The following is a 17,925-nucleotide window of genomic DNA, read 5'->3' on the forward strand; positions in this document are numbered from 1 at the left end:
CCCTCTTAAGCCTGTTACTCAGGAACAGAAGCAGGGCATTCAGCTCCACTCGAGCCTTTTTCACAGAAACGGGAGGAGGCCATTCAGCCCCTCTCGGGCCTGTTGCACAGGAACAGGAGGAGGCCATTCAGCACCAACACCCCCTGCCTCACACCAGCCTGTGAAACAGAAACAGGAGGAGGCCATCCAGCCCCTCTCGAGCCTATTATGCCTGGGGGAGGAATCTGTCTCTTGGCCTCGCGCAGCTGCTTGTGGGACCTTGCTGTGCACAAACAGGCTGAGGTGGTAACAGCAGTGACTGCAGTCCAGAAATCGTCCATGGGCTACAAAATGCGTTGGGACGTCCTGAGGTGGGAAGGGGGCAAGGGGGTGAGGTGAAAGTGTCAGTTGAGGAAGGCTCCTGACTCCCCCACCCCCGCTTAAACCAACGTTTCAATTCCTGACACTCCCCCTAACCCCCTCCCACCTCACATCAGTGAACTGACAGCTTTCTCATCCATGGCATAAACGGAGTAATCTGATCCGTCACAAACGCACTGCGATTCCTGTAAGGAAGTGGATCTGAAAGAAAAGAGGTGTGAGGAGTCCCCTGCCTGAGATAGGGGGGTGGGGGGCTGGGAGTTAAAAATAAAATATTACCCAACTTCATCAGAACTGTGAGCTGCTTTGCGGTCAACCTCCTGTTTTGAGAAGAGTGGAACTGATTTTGCAGGGATCAGCACAGACAGCTGAGCTCACAGCGCTGACACGCGCTTGCTCTCTGACAATTTATTTACCCAGCCATAAACAGAGATGCTGGGGATCTGCTGAGTAAATGCAGGAGAGCAGAAGGCGTTCTCTTGCACACTCTTAACGTCACTGAGCTGTTTTGTGGCTTTTGCCATTTGTAGTTGCATCTGAGGAAGGAATGATTTGTTGAGAGTGAGAGAGGTAGAGAGAGATAAGTCGTGAGCAGGAAAGAGCGACTTTAACTTGCTGGAACATGGGCTATCCAAGGCAAAAAAATAAAGCTGGTTTTCTCTGCGCATTGCTGTTAGCATGGCTGCTGGGCTCCGCGATAGAATGTGGTAAGGTGATGATTTTAATCGATTCTTTAACTCTTTTTAACCCAATGTTAGGTTGGGGCGATGTCAGAGGAAGAATTTGAAATATTTACACACTTCTGTTACATTGAACATTCCCAGGGCACATACAGCATGACGTTAGATATAGAGTAAAGCCCCCTCTACACTGTCCCCATTAGACAGTCCAGGACAGGTAAAGCATGGGATTAGATACAGATTAAAGCTCCCCCTACATTGTCCCCATCAAACACTCTCTGGACAGGTACAGCACGGGGTTAGATACAGAGTAAAGCTCCCTCTACACCGTCCACATCAAACACCTCCAGGACAGGTACAGCACGGGGTTAGATACAGAGGTAAAGCTTCCTCTACACTGTCTCCATCAAACACTCCCAGGACAGGTACAGCACGGAGTTAGATGCTGAGTAAAGCTCCCTCTACATTGTCCCATCAAACACTCCCAGGACAGGTACAACACAGGGTTAGATACAGGGTAAAGCCATCTCAACTGGCACATTTTGGGGTTAATGGCTGTTGGTGAGTGGAGACTGACAGGTCTTTGTGAATTCTCAGCTCAGGTGGGAGAAAGACCAGCGTAGGTCTTGGAAACTGGAGATAGCTTAAGTTGTATTTGTATTTATAGATGTTAGGAATAAGCTATAGCTTTAAGTTTAAATTTAATTTCTATTTCTGTATTTGTTTTTTAAAGGAACCTGAGTTTTAATTTTGTTTTAAACTGATGCCTGCAATTTGAGGGCTTTGTTTGTATACCTGAATTCTACTGAGATTTTATGGCTCTTGAAGTAGGAAAAATTATGCTGTTGCCTAGCAACAGGGGGGTCCACAGAGACAGAATAGCAGTTTTAGTTCATTTGGAAGCAGGTGCCAGGAGAAGCTGGACACAAGAGAGGGGACTGCCGGAAGCAGGTTCGAAAGGATGAGAAGTTCCCAAACCAGGGAGTGGAACAGGAGAGAAGTCCCAGGAAGACAGTGAAGTCAAGGGAGAAGAACAAGAATTTGAACAAGGTCCTGCCTAGTGAAGTTAAACTTAGGAGCAGAAGACAATGCTCCAAATTAAAGAGAGAAAGCTGCAGAGAACAGACATAAAGCAAATTAGGCTTGTTGGAAGGCAAAAGATCCAAGGAGACAGCTGAGGGTCTATAACTCTTTACTATGAGCATGTGAAGCAGGCACGGCTGAGTATCGGAGAGAGAGTACAAGGAAGGCAAAGTTTGAATGCACATGGTGATCCAGAGGAGAGGAACATCAGAAGGAAAGATCGAAAGCCTGGAAGTGGACCCTTGTGGAAGGCGTCAGAGAGAAAACGTCATTTGGGAGAAGATTCTAAAGCAAATTCTTCACAAGTGGAGATTGGAAACCTTCGTATAAAAGATGGAGTTCAGTGAGCCCGGTTGGCTCATGGTGTGACAAGTGTCTGGGGGGAGCTGATGAGAGATCCTTCGCATCCATTTGGGGTGGCACTGTCACTTGGTTACAGAGTGTTGTGTGTCTGACCACAGGTCGATTATTGGTTTACATGGACTATTTACTTACAGTGAAGCTTAGAGTATAGGATAGCTTTTAAACTTGTGTTACCTTTATGAATCTATATATATCTATGAAGGTGTAGTTGTGGGTAATGGAGTATTGTAATATAGTTCATCTTTTCTTGCTTAATAAATGTTTTATTGTTTTGTTAAAAATTCATCAGCTGTCTCCTGTGACTGTTCAGTAGCTGCCCTCCACATTTCTAAATAAAAAATAAAAGTTAGGTTCTATCCAGCTGAGTTCCAACTTGGGATCTGAATTGTCCAGTAGTAACATCAGCTGGGATCGTAACTGACACTTAGTCCGTTTTTAGGTGACAGTGGCCATCACCCTCTAAATATCACACACCAAATGTCATGCTGCACACATCTTAACCATTCTTGCAAATGATTATTTCAAAGCAGAGAGAAAGAGGGAGAGAGAGAGAGAGGAATTCCAGTCAAGCGTAGGAATCAGATGGAACAGTCAGAGAATGGCTGTGGCACAGAAGGAGGCATTCAGCCCATCGTGCCCTCTGCAAGAGCATCTCACCCAGTCCCACTCCCAACCTTTTCCCCGTAACCCTGTACATTCTTCCTTTTCATATAACAATCCAATTCCCCTTTTGAAAGCCTTGATTGATCCTGCCTCCATCACACTCTCAGGCAGCACATTCCAGATCCTAACCACTCGCTGTGTGAAAAAATTTCTCCTCATGACTCCGTTGCTTAAAACCGTAGAAAAGTTACAGTGCAGAAAGAGGCCATTCAGCCCATCGTGTCTGTACCGGCCATAAAGAGAAAAGAAGTTAACCTCTTTTTTAATCCCACTTTCCAGCACCTGGTCCATAGCCTTGCAGGTTACAGTACCTCAGGTGCAGATCCAGGTACCTCCTAAATGTGTTGAGTGTTTCAGCCTCAACCACTAATTTCAGGCAGTGAATTCCAGATGCCCACCACACTCTGGGTGAAGAAGTTTTTCCTCATGTCCTCTCTAATCGTTCTATCAATCACCTGAAATCTGTGCCCCCTGGTAATTGACCCCTCAGCTAGGGGGAAACGGGTCTTTCCTGTCTATCTTATCTAGGCTTCTCATAATTTTGTACACCTCAATTAGGTCACCCCTCAGCCTCCCCTGTTCTAAGGAAAACAACTCCAGCCAATCCAGTCTTTCCCCATAGCTGCAATTTTCCAGCTCTGGCAACATTCTGGTAAATTTCCTCTGTGCTCTCTCCAAAGCGATTATGACCTTCTTGTACACAAAATTCCAGCTGTGACCTAACCAGCATTTTATACAGTTCCATCATTTCATTCCTGCTTTTGTATTCAATACTTCATCCAATAAAGGAAAGCATTCCATATGCTTTCTTGATCACTTTGTCCACCTGTCCTGCCACCTTCAGGGACCTGCAGACATGCACTCCAAGGCCTCTCACTTCCTCAACCTCTCTCAATATCCTCCCGTTTATTGAGTAGTCCCTTGTTTTTTTTGACCCCCCCCAAATGCATTATCTCACACTTCTCTTGATTAAATCCATTTGCCACTCTTCCGCCCACTCAACCAAACTTTCTTTTGCCAATCGCCTTAAATCTGTCTCCTCTGGTTCTCGATTCTTCCACCAAGTTTCTCCCTATCTACTCTGTCCCAGGCCCCTCATGATTTTCAAAGTGGAATCGTTATATTTTATAAGATATTCCAAACCATCTTTGATTAATAAGCTAAAGCATGAATGTCTGAATATGACAGATTGCACCTATGTTATTTAATTTATTAACTACAATAGCTGAGGGAACACAATAGTTCTATTAATATCTAAAGCACATATTTCATTCTGATTATTTCATTCTGCCAGTGTGCAAATAAATCATCACAATTGAATTCCTTGGTGCAGCGTTCCTTATATACGACGGTAACCCAACGGACCTGCACCAGCTGTCTTTATTCTGCATTATTTTCAGGATAATGTGGGTGTCCTTTACCTAGCATTCATAGCAGCAGGGAAACCAGCCAATCCCCTTCCCTTTTCTTTTCTGTTCCAGTCTCACTCAGCCACCCACCCCCCCACCCCCCCCCCCCCCCCGCCCAACCACACCCTCACTTCTTCTTCCAGTACATTGATGACAGCCGCTTCCTGTGCTGGCCCTGAACCGGAACATTTCAATCAACTTTGCTTCCAATCTCCACACTTATGTTCAGTCCACAAGCGTCACCCTGAAATTCTGGTTGCCTGTCTCTTTAATTTTCCACCTCACTCTGACTCTGACCTCCCTGCCCTCGGTCTGCAGCGCCATTCTGATTCTGACCTCCCTGCCCTCGGCCTGCGGCGTTGTTCTGACTCTTATTTCCATGTCCTCGGTCTGCGGTGCCGTTCTGACTCTGACCTCCCTGCCCTCGGACTGTGGCGCCATTCCAATGAAGCTCAAGGAGTAACACCTCATCTTTTGATTAGTCGCTTTACAGCCTCCTGGACTCAACATTGAGTTCAACAATTTTAGATCATAATCTCTATTCCCATTCTTTGGGCGGTGGCTGTTGGTGATGATTCTATGTTTCCCGTTTACACCTCCTCTAGATCTATCATCCGTTTCTATTTTGTCTCATTACCATCTTTTTTGCCCTTGCGCCCTCCTCCCATTTGTCATTTAATCTCTCCAGTCTTCTCTCCCTATTCCAGACCTTCACTTTTGTTCTTCCTACCCCTCCCCACCCCTCTGTATTTCTTTGAAACCTGTCACCTCTCTTTCCCCAGCTCCAATGTAAGGTCTTCGAGCTTGAATGTTAACCCTGTTTCCCTCGCCACTGTCGCTGCCTTGGCTCTGGACCATTCCTGGCGTTTTCAGAGTCCCTTACTTATGCTTGTGTGTTTATTTTCTATTCCTTCTTGGGATGTAAGTGTCGCTGGCGAACCGGCATTTGCTGCCCATCCCAAGTTGCTTCTTGAACTGAGTGTCTCACTAGGGCCACTTCAGAGGGGCCAATTAAGAGTCAGCCACATTGCTGTGGCCTGGAGTCACATGTAGGCCAGACTGGGTAAGGATGGCAGATTTCCTTACCTGAAGGGACAGTGAACCAGATGGGGTTTTTACACCATCCAGTAATCTCATGATTATATCAGCTTTTTAAATTCTGGGTTTATTAATGAATTTCATTTACATCTCCCCAGCTGCCATGGTGGGATTTGAATTCATGGGCAGGATTTTTTGAATGGGTCCCGCGCCATCACCCACAGAGTCAATGGGGACGCTACCTCGCTGATCCTGGCAGCCGTTGAACACTCCATGAGGCTTTCATTGTCTAAGTTTGAGGCCATTACCTCACCACCACCCCCATCCCCCCCCCCCCCCCAAACCTGGGGAGGGGAGCCATTGTAAGGCAGTTGCTGGCCAACCTGATTGGCTGACAGAACTATAGTCCCAGCAGCGCCACGTTTGAGCGGTGCTCACTGCTAAGGCTACAGCCAGTCCTCGAAGAGGAGGTTATGAAGGCCGGTGTTTTTTTTATTCTTTCATGGGATGTGGGCATCGCTGGCTAGACGAGCAACTATTGCCACCCCCTATTGACCTTGAGAAGGTGGTGGTGAGTCGCCTTCTTGAACTACTGCAATCCCTGTGCTGTAGGTACACCCACAGCACTACTAGGGAGGGAGTTCCAGGATTTTGACCCAGCAACAGCGGAGGAACGGCTGATGTATTTCCAAGTCAGATGGTGAGTGGCTCGGAGGGTAGCTCACAGGCGATAGTGTTCCCATGTGTCTGCTGCCTTTGTCCTTCTAAGTGGTAGTGGTCGCGTGTTTGGGCGGTACTGTCACAGGAGCCTTGGTGAGTTGCTGCAGTGCATCTTGTCGATGGTACACACACTGCTGCACCTGTGTGTCGGAGGGAGTGAATGTTAAAGGTGTGGATGGGGTGTCGAACAAGCAGGGCTGCTTTGTCTTGGATGATGCCCATGGAGTGGCCAGGTCAAGAGCCTCAACAGGTCCAGGGGGCCCCACACCTCCACTGCGCCCCACCCACCACCACCCCACCCCCCACCCCTCCATAAGATAAGAGACAGCTCGGAGTGGGTGGGTACGTGGCAGACAGGTCACGTGCTGCATATCACCAGCAGTGCCACCGGGTTCGCAAGTGGGGGGAGCCATAAAACCATGGCTCTGGATTATGAGCCCAGTGACATCCACAGTAAGTTACCATCTCCTGAAGCTGATCCCAATTATTTTTCACTTCTAGCAGAGCAAAGAGTGCGGGGGATGATTTTCAGCGTCTCTGACAGCCGGACCTCCATTGTCACCTCGACCACTGATGACATGACCCTCGCCTACCATAACAGCACCGAGTCCAACAGTGTGTTCCTTATTGAGGCGCTGAATGCGCTCCATGCTGAGTCAAACAATCTCATCCAGAAATACCAGAGCTATCTGACATTGAATGAAATCCTTCTCAACGAAATGGCGAACCGCATCCCGGAGGAACAAAACGGTAATTCGAATAGTCACTTGGTGGTACGGAATATGAGCATTGGTGAAAAAGAGACATGATGTTGAAACTTTTTGTCTCACAATCATCAGGATAGATGGAAGAATGCCAAATTTCAAAGGGGAGAGAGAACAAAGAATGACACTAAGAACTACACCAATGACCATTTTTAAATTATCAGTGGGATTCGCACATGCACATGCTAGAAGCTACATATATTCATATGCAGGGACCTGCCCTCTGCAGACTGAAGGAACATGTCCAGCCATGGCACCTTTTTCGAATTAAATAAAAGTGTGAGGGACAAAAGCTCCCTGGTGCATTCTCCATGGCAACACCTTGACCAATAAGAATTGACTTTCCAGCCAATCAGCACCCTATTCTCATGCAGTATAAATTGTTGCTCCCTCAGAAATTTGGCATTCTTGCTTCTGTCCTGGTGAGTCCAAGAGAAAAAGCTTTGACAGCATGTTTCTTTTCTCGGCAAGCCTCAAATGCTGTACTGTCAGGTGACCAGTCTTTAATTCTATGATTCCTTTCTCAATTACCTCATGCTCCCCCTCATAGAGTTATACAGCACAGAAACAGGCCCTTCCGCCCATATTTGTCTCAGTTTGAGATATCCCATCCACCCCATCGCCTGCTTTATGCTCAGTTCTCAATCCTCCTCCCTTACTTATTGGAACATCCCGGGAGCTCCAAGATGGTGAGGCACTAGGCTCGGGACACGAGTCAAGGAACAGGGGAGGCCATTCAGCCCCTTGAGCCTGCATCACCATTCAATCCAATCATGGCTGATCTACAACCTAACTCCATTTTAGGCCACACCTGGAGTCACTGTGAGCAGTTGTGGGCATCACACCTTCGGAAAGTTTTGCTGACCTCGGAGAGGGTTCTGTGTTGATTGACCAGAATGATCCCTGGATTCCAAGGGTTAAATTCTGAGGAGAGGTATCAGAAACTATGCTCATATTCCCTGGAATTGAGAAGATTAAGGGGGTGATCTGAACAAAGTTTTCGAGATATTCATGGGAACTGATAGCTCCGATTGAGAGGGATCGTTTCTCGCTGGTCGGGGGGGTGGGGTAGTCTGGGACAAGGGGGCAGAGTCTGAAAATGAGAGGTAGACCCTTCAGGAGTGAAGTGAGGAAAAACTCCTACACACAAAGGGTGGTTGGAGTTTGAAACTCTCTTCCCCAAATGGCCATTGATGCCGGGTCAATTGTTAATTTTAAATCTGTGAGATTGAGAGATATTTGCGAACCAAAGGTTTTAAGGGATACTGGGCGAAGGCAGGTAGGTGGAGGTAGGTGACAGATCAGACATGATCTCGCTGAATGGTCAAAGTCTTCCTGTTCTGTCTAGTTGGAGGGGGCGATCTGCTTAATTTTGAAGATGCAAGCTCTGCTGCTAACACCCCCTTTCAAGTTTTTAACCTTGTGCCTTCCAGACGACCCCATAGTGTTGCTTTATCCGGGTGAACCCTTCACCTTAGGGGGGAAGAACACCCTGAATTGTTTTGTGAGTCATCTGTTTCCGCCAGTGGCCCATGTGTCCTTCCTGAAGAGCGATCAGCCCCTATCTGGGCAAGTGAGGTCCTCGCAGTTCACCTTCGACAACAGCTGGATGTTTCAAATCTTGAAATATGTGCAAATTGAGCCTGCTGTCGGGGACAAGTATTCGTGTGTGGTGGAGCTAGTCACCAAGGAGCAGTTCCGAGCCTACTGGGGTACAGTCCATCATTAAAACTGGGGTACACTGATCATTAACACTGCGGTACACTTATCATTAATACTGGGGTACAGACCATCATTAACACTGGGGTACAGATCATCATTAACACTGGGGTACACTGATCATTAACACTGCGGTACACTGATCATTAACACTGCGGTACACTTATCATTAATACTGGGGTACAGACCATCATTAACACTGGGGTACACTGATCATTAACACTGCAGTACACTGATCATTAACACTGGAGTATGCTGATCATTAACACTGGGGTACATTCCATCATTAACACTGGGGTACACTGATCATTAACACTGCGGTACACTTATCATTAATACTGGGGTACAGACCATCATTAACACTGGGGTACCCTGATCATTAACACTGGGGTACCCTGATCATTAACACTGGGGTGCAGTCCATCATCAACACTGGGGTACACTGATCATTAACACTGGAATACAATCCATCATTAACACTGGCGTACAGTCTGTCGTTAACACTGGGATATACTGATCGTTAACACTGGGATAAAGTAATCATTAACACTGGGGTACACTGACCATTAACACTGGGGCACACTGATCATTAACACTGGGATACACTGAACCTTAGCACTGGGATACACTGAACCTTAGCACTGGGATACACTGATCATTAGCACTGGGGTTCACTGAACATTAGCACCGGGGTACAATCCATCATTAACACTGGGATATACTGATCATTTACACTGGGGTACACTGATCATTAACATTTGGGTAAAGTCCATCATTCACAGTGGGATACAGTATGTCATTAACAGTGCGACACAGTAACTGACAGACAAGGCACAAACTGACAGACAGACATTTACAGACTGACAGACAGGCAGAGACGAATGGACAGACATAGACTGCGAGGCAGACAGGTGCAGACTGAGACAGATAGACACAGACTGATGGAAAGATACACAGGCAGACATTGACAGCCGGTAAAAACACACTGAAAGACAGATACACACAGGGCAGACAGGGGTTTCAGACCTATTCACAACAGCAGAGGTGAAGGTAGACACGGTCAGAGACAGACACACACACACACCACACACACAGTCACAAACACACACACACAATCACAGAAACACACAGTCATAAACACACACTATCACAAACACAGTCACAAAGATACACACTGTCATATATATGCACACAGTCGTAAACGCACACACAATCACAGACACACACACTCATAACATGCAGTCACAGGCACACACATAGTCACAAACTCACGCCATCACAAACACATACATAGTCAAAGACATACACAGTCACAGACACACACAGTCATAAACACACACAGTTACAAACACAAACACAGTCAAAGACACACACAGTCATAAACACACACAATCACAAACACACACAGTCACAAACACACACAGTCACAAACACACACAGTCAAAGACATACACAGTCACAAACACACACAGTCACAGACACACACAATCACAAACACACACACAGTCAAAGACATACACACAGGGGGCAGAATTTTACATCTTGCAGACGAGTCCCCGCCCGACGTGATTGGGTGTAAAATAGTGCGCGATGACATCAGGTGGGCATCCTGACGTCATCCTGCGCTCACACGATATTTTGCTCAGTGAGCGCACATGGGAGTCGGAGCCGTGCCCATCATCAATTAGAAGGCCGCTTCAGGCCATTAAAAAGGCAATTGACCAAGGTTTCACGTTGCCTGCGATTTCGCGCTCGTTGCACGGGTAGGTGGGCAGCCAACATTTTTGCAAAACCTCATCCAAGGACGGGATAAAAAGGGTTAGCAGCATTGCCAGTGTGAGGACTTTGGTAGGTAGTTTGCTGCCGGTTCCTTATTGGTACTTGGCAACTTCATCTCTGTCCAGGGCTTCATTGGTAGCATTTCCAGGCTGCATTTGAGGACTCCTTGATGTTTTCAAGGCTCTTGGAGGATTTTGACCGTATAGACCCTTCCAGGTGTGACCCTGGCAATAGGGATTGTGCTCCCCGCTGGAGGCACCTCCTCTGAAGAGGAAGAGAGGGGCAGAAGGGAGAGGAGGCCTGCTAGCCCAATGCAGCTTCTGTGGGGGAGCGACCTGTGGGAGGAAAGGTGCGGGCACAGCGGGCATAGAGCCAGCAGGTATCCCACAGCGGAAGGGGCCTCAGTGGATGCCACTATCCTGCTGCCAGGGTTTACAGGTGGCAGTGCAGCTACATCAATATGTCCGGCTGACCCACTGGTGCCTTGATGGCCACGTGTGTGCAGTCGATGGTACCCTGGATGCAGGTGAACCTAGCAATCATTGCAAAGCCTCTGGCTCACTCAACCTGGCTGGCCTCGTTCGTACTGAAATGAATAACTGTCAGTGCCCACCTGATCAGAGCTTCTCTCACCAGCTTCACGCAACTGTGAACAGCTGATTGGGAGACTCCACACAGATTCCCCACTGACCCCTGGAAAGAGCCAGAGGCATAGAAGTTGAGGAGCACTGTGGCCTTCAGAGCCATTGGCTTGGGGTGTCCACCCACACAACCGGAGATGATCTCAGACCCAATCATCTGGCAAACGGAGGTCACGGTCTTCCTTGAGAGGCGGAGCCTCCTTCGGCATTGCACCTCCGACATATAGAGGTAGCTGCATCACCGCCTGTAAACCCTAGCAGCAGGATAGTGGCATCTTCTGCAGCCCCTTCTGCCTTGGACTACCTGCTGGTCCTGCACCCCCTGTGCCTGCACCTCTCATCCCACAGGTCGCTCCCCTGGAGGCTGAATATCGACACCTGGCCTCCTCCCCCTTCTGCCCCTCTCTTCCTCCTCAGAGGAGGTGCCTCCAGCGGAGACCACAATATCCATTACCAGGGTAACAAGAGGATGTCTGATACCTGGAAGGGTCCGCATGATCTGAATTCTCCAGGATCCTTAGAGACACCAAGGACTCCTCAATTGAAGTCTGGAAATGCTAACAATGAAGCCCCAAACAGAGGCTGCTATATACCAATAAGTCACCAGCAGCAAACTATCTACCAAACTCCCCACTTCTCATGCTGGCAATGCTGCTGACCCTTTTTATCCCGTCCATGGATGAGGTTTTTGAAAAAAAACAGTCACAAACAAACACACACACACACACACACACACACACACACACAGTCACGCACACACACACGGTCACAAACACACTCAGTCACAAACACAGTCACAAACAAACACCACACAGTCTCAATCACAGTCACACACGTACACACACAGTCACAAACATGATTAGTCACAAACACAGTCACAAACAAACACACATATAGTCTCAAACAAAGTCACGCACGCACACACAGTCACAAACACAATTAGTCACAAATACAGTCACAAATAAACACACACAGTCTCAAACACAGTCACGCACGCACACACACACGGTCACAAACATGCTTAGTCACACAGTCACAAAGACGCTCAGTCACAAACAAAGTCACGCACGCACACACACAGTCACAAACACGCTTAGTCACAAACACAGTCACAAACAAACACACACAGGCACAAACACGCTTAGTTACAAACACAGTCACAAACAAACACATACACACACAGTCACAAACACGCTCAGTCACAAACACAGTCACGCACAAACAAACACACACAGTCAAAAATATGCTCAGTCACAAAAACAGTCACGCATGCACACACACACACACAATCACAAGCACAGTCGCGCACAAATACACACACACACACACACACACACACACACGGCAGAATTTTATGACAGCGGGGATTTTACGTTCCCGCTGTTGTCAATGGCATTTATGACCGCCCGCCACATTTTACGGCCCTGTCCCCGTGGTGACGGGGCCGTAAAATTCTGCCCACACAGTCACAAACATGCTCAGTCACAAACACAGTCACGCACAAATACACATACACATACACACACACACAGAGTCAAAATCATGCTTAGTCACAAACACAGTCACGGACAAGCACACACACACAGACAAAAACATGCTCAGTCACAAACACAGTCACACACAAATACACATACACATACACACACACAGACAAAAACATGCTCAATCACAAACACAGTCACGCATACACACACAGTCACAAACATGCTCAGTCACAAACACAGTCACGCATTCACACAGTCACAAACAGTTACACACACAGTCACAAACACACAATCGCAGTCACAGACATACACACACACTCACAAATCTGCTCAGTCACAAACACAGTCAGGCACACACACACATACACAAACAATGCACACACACAAACATGTACACACAGACTCATACAAACGCACACATATTACATACACATACAGAATCAAACTAACTAAATTAAACTAACTAATACCCTTCGATTTACAGAGGCAACAGCGTCAGACAATCATAAAAACCCAGTACAGATTGCAATCTGCACAGTCGGCTTTGTGATTGGTGCCCTGGGGATGATGACTGGCCTCTGCCTGATTTTCTACAAGCAGGGAAATGAGGTAAATCGATCTAATTGTCTCTGGGGGCGGATATCTCTGACCTTCCAGCCAATAACCATTGCTGAGAAATGTGTTTCTCTCCAAACTCCTCTTTGTTAATGAACTATGCTCAGCACCGGCAACAATCAGCACAGGAGAAATTAAACTGTTCACGGTGGAATGAGTTTGAGGTAGTTTGTATTGATTGCTCAAATCTCACACCAGACTGCATGGGGTAGGGTAAAACTTGAACGAGGGCAGTAAAGAACTCTGTTCTCAGTTGAAAATTTGATGGGGACGGTGTAGAGGGAGCTTTACTCTGTACCTAACCCCGTGCTGTACCTGTCCTGGGAGTGTTTGATGGGGACGGTGTAGAGGAAGTTTTACTCTGTATCTAATGCCATGCTGTACCTGCCCTGGGAGTGTTTGATGGGGACAGTATAAAGGGAGCGTTACTCTGTATTTAATCCCGTGCTGTACCTGTCCTGGGAGTGTTCGATGAGAACGGTGTAGAGGGAGCTTTAAACTTTATCAAAACCCGTGCTGTACCTGTCCTGGGAGTGTTTGATGGGGACGGTGTAGAGGGAGCTTTACTCTGTATCTAACCCCGTGCTGTACCTGTCCTGGGAGTGTTTGATGGGGATGGTGTAGAGGGAGCTTTACTCTGTATCTAACCCCGTGCTGTACCTGTCCTGGGAGTGTTTGATGGGGACGGTGTAGAGGCAGCTTTATACCGTATCTAACCCCATGCTGTATCTGTCCTGGGAGTGTTTCATGGGGACGGTGTAGAGAGAGCTTTACACTGTATCTAACCGTGTGCTTCAATACCCCTGGACTAAGGAGGTTTCAGACATCCTGGTTCCCTGATCTCTTTGCCAGTAAGCCCTATCCGTTTGGGACAGATTCGGTTTGGCTACAGTGCTAACTCCAAGGTCGATTAGCCTACCGAGATGTACCACATGCATGAAGAACAGCTGCCAGGGTGTGCTATCTGAGGCCCATGGAAACTACAGCCCTTAAAGCAGCAGGGGAGAATGGCGGGTGGGCAGCATATTGAGTCTGATGGCTGGGTGCTCGGTTTGGAAGACACCCAGCACTACAAATATCTTTTGTCACAAACAAGGTGGGGTCCAGGGATCAGCAAACCATACCTGCAGAGGAGCCACAGGACTCGATGCTGAATGGAGAAGGGGCACAAGATGAAGGGACCCGTGTGGATCGGAGTGATCCAAACCAACCAGCAGAATGTTGAGCCAATCTGTGTCCTAATCTGATCTCACACACACACTCTTGTTCCTCAAAACTGTGTTCCCTTCAAATAAAAAATTACATAATTTCTGCAAACGTGATACTGATTTATTGTTAATTTTAGACTTTGTAAGTAGTGTGTGTATTTATGTATGTGTGTGTGTGTGTGTGTGTGTGTGTGTGTGGTTTAACATTCTGCCCTTCTCTCTCTCCCTGCCACTTTGAGGTTTGGAAGCACTTCCTCATTCCAGGGATGAGGAACTTGAGTAACATAGAATCGTTGGCTGGCACAGCACAGAAGGAGGTCATTCAGCTCATCGTGCCTGTGCTTTCTGTTTGAAAGAGCCATCCAATTGGTCCCCTATTCTCCATGGATAAAATTTTTCCCCTTCAAGTATTTATTCAATTTCCCCTGTTTGACCGTGAATCTGCTTCCACTGCCCTTTCAGGCATCGCCTTCCAGATCACAACAACTCGCTGCGTCAAAAAAATTCTCCTCATTTCCCCCTCTGGTTCTTCTACCAATTCTCTTCAATCTGTGTCCCCCTTTGGTTGCTGCCCCTCCTGCCACTGGAAACAGTTTCTCCTTATTTACTCAATTGAAACCTTTCATGATTTTGGATGCCTCGATTCAATCTCCCCTTTAACCTTCTCTGCACCAAGGAGAACAATCCCAGCTTCTCCAGTCCTTCCACATGAACTGAGGTCCCCTCATCCCCGGGAACCATTCTGGTAAATCTCCTGTGCCTTCCCTGGTACAGGAGATGGTACTGAGGGAGTTCCGTGGATGGATTGGAGAAGTTGGGAGTATTCTCCTTGAGAAGAGAAAGTTGAGAGGAGATTTGATAGAGGTGTTCAAAATCTCAAGAGGATCTGGGACAGAGTAGATAGGGAGAAACTGTTCCCGTTGGCGGAAGGATTGAAAACCAAAGGGACACAGATTTAAGGCGGTTGTTAAAAGAAGCAATGGTGACACAAGGAGAAACTTTTTCATGCAGTGAGTGGTTAGGATCTGGAATGTGCTGCCTGAGAATGTGGAGGAGGCAGGATCAATCAAAGCTTTCCGAAGGGGAAATGGTTCATTATCTGAAAAGGAAGAATGTGCAGGGTTACGGGGAGAAGACATGGGATGGCACCAGTTGAATTGCTCATGCGGAGAGCCAGTGCAGACACGATGAGCCAAATGGCTTGCTCCCCGTGACGTAGCAATTCGGTGATTCTGTTTAACTGCCCAGAGATGCTCACATCTGTGGACGGCAGCTGAAGACTATGGTTGATTCTGCTGCCTTCACATGCGTTTTGAGCGCAGAGTCGAAGACTGAGAACACAGGAGGCCATTCAGCCCCTCAGGTCTATTCCCCCATTCAACAAGATCACGGCTGATCTGTGACCTATATCCAGATACCCACCTTTGCCCCAAATCCCTTAATACCTTTGGCTAACAAAAATCTCTCAATCTCAGTTTAAAATTAACTGACCCGGCATTAATTGCCATTTGGTGAAGAGAGTTCCAAACTCCGACCACCCTTTGTGTGTAGAAGTCTTTCCTCATTTCACTCTCATTTTTGGACTCTGCCCTCTCATCCCAGGCTTCCCCAACCAGCGGGAAACAGTTTCCCTCTGTCAACACTCTCAGTTCCCCTTAATGTCCTGAAAACTTTGATTAAATCACTCCCTGAATCTTCTAAATTCTGGGGAATACAACCCTTGTTTGTATAAATGGATCACCCGGGAGAGATTCTATTGGACCCAGTATCGTAATGGAATTCAACGCCTTCGAGACAGCTGGGGCAGGGTATGCTACATGGATAAAACTGGAAGAAAGCATTTATAAACAATGAGTAAAATATACTGTGGGTGGCTATTGAACAATAAATTGGGAATATCTTGCACATATGAACGTATGAACTAGGAACAGGAGTAGGCCACTCAGCCCCTTGAGCCTGCTCCGCCATTCAATATCATGGCTGATCTGATTATAACCTCAACCCCACATTCCTGCCAACCCCCCGATAACCTTTCACCCCCTTGTTAATTCAGAATCTATCCACCTATGCCTTAAAAATATTCAAAGACTCTGCTTCCACTGTCATTTGAGGAAGAAAGTTCCAAAGGCACTCGAACCTCTGAGAGACAAGATTTCTCCTCATCTCCGTCCTAAATGGGTGAACCCTTACATTTAAACAGTGATCCCACGTTCTAGATTCTCCCACAAGAGGAAATGTCCTCTCTACATCCACCCTGTCAAGACCACTCAGGATCTTAAAGGTTTCAATCAAGTAGCCTCTTACTCTTCTAAACTCTAACGGATACAAGCCTAGCCTGACCAATCTTTCCTCATAAGACAATCCACCCATTCCAGGTATTACTCTGGTAAACCTTCTCTGACCTGCTTCTAACGCATTTACATCCTTCCTTAAATAAGGTGACCAATACTGTACACGATACTCCAAATGTGGTCTCACCAGTGCCCTGTACAACTGAAGCAAAACCTCCCTACTTTTGTGTTCAATTTAGCTCACAATAAATGCTATCATTCTATTAGCTTTCCTAATGACTTGCTGTGCCTGCACATGAGCCTTCTGTGATTCATGCAGTAGGACACCCAGATCCCTCTGCACCTCAGAGCTCTGGGCCCATTGAATGTATGGAAAATATCCGATTGTGCCAGCTGGCCTCATCCTATGCAATAAATCCAGAATCTATTCATCCCTCACCATGCGATGTGTGTTTTGCGAGTTGGCAAAGGCTGGTGAAGGTGTCACCGCCTGCCCCTCACCACCTGCGAGGAAGTAATGAGATGTCAGTTCTGAGCGCAACAGTTCAGAGACCCTCCCTAAACAACGTGCGGAGACACGTGCCTAACTAAAATTCCCCAAGCCTTCCACCACCCGCTGATCAGGTCCAATGTGCCTCTTGCTCGCACGCAGCTTGATTCCTCTAGCGACGAACACTGCTGTCCCCAACTGAGACAAGATCCCACCTGCAATCATTAAAAACTCACAGCGCTGGTCCCACCTTCCTCTATTGTCCGTAACCCTGGAAGCTCCTCATCCTCGAGAAACTGTTCAACTCCCTTTTGAAAGTATTGATTCAGCTTAGGGCGTTTTGTAAGGGACATATCTTTTTATTTCTGTCGGGCTGTTGTAAGGAACATATCCTTTTAGTTTCAGTTGGACTGTCGATTAGAATTACAACAGCTGCAGGTTGAAAGGCATGCCCACTGGGACAGGATGAGAGGTAAATACAATGTTGCAGTTCTGGGACAGAGTGTGTCATGAAAGACAGGATGGTGCCAGAAAGAAGTCCAGGACCAAGGGAGCAGACTGACAATAGCAACATACGGTGGTATAGTGGTATTGTCACTAGATTGGTATTCTAGAGAT

At 47.1% G+C, this 17,925-nt stretch overlaps 1 protein-coding gene across 2 annotated transcripts; it reads left to right on the forward strand.

The window, feature by feature from the left end:
* The first annotated feature begins 568 nt into the window (after nt 1-568).
* On the forward strand, nt 569-14,635 carry LOC121274210 (H-2 class II histocompatibility antigen, A-U alpha chain-like). 2 transcript variants are annotated; one of them, XM_041181409.1, is made up of 5 exons: nt 569-1,067; nt 6,821-7,066; nt 8,514-8,792; nt 13,188-13,312; nt 14,415-14,635. In XM_041181409.1, the coding sequence occupies exons 1-5, from the start codon at nt 983-985 to the stop codon at nt 14,541-14,543; spliced, it is 864 nt and encodes a 287-aa protein (XP_041037343.1). In that variant the 5' UTR covers nt 569-982; the 3' UTR covers nt 14,544-14,635. The 2 variants fall into 2 exon arrangements, with proteins under 2 accessions (XP_041037343.1, XP_041037342.1); XM_041181408.1 differs by having other exon boundaries at nt 577-1,067; nt 6,818-7,066.
* Nucleotides 14,636-17,925: the final 3,290 nt, after the last annotated feature.

Source organism: Carcharodon carcharias (assembly GCF_017639515.1).
Source record: "Carcharodon carcharias isolate sCarCar2 chromosome 35 unlocalized genomic scaffold, sCarCar2.pri SUPER_35_unloc_22, whole genome shotgun sequence".
In the NCBI taxonomy this organism is placed as follows: Eukaryota; Metazoa; Chordata; class Chondrichthyes; order Lamniformes; family Lamnidae; genus Carcharodon; species Carcharodon carcharias.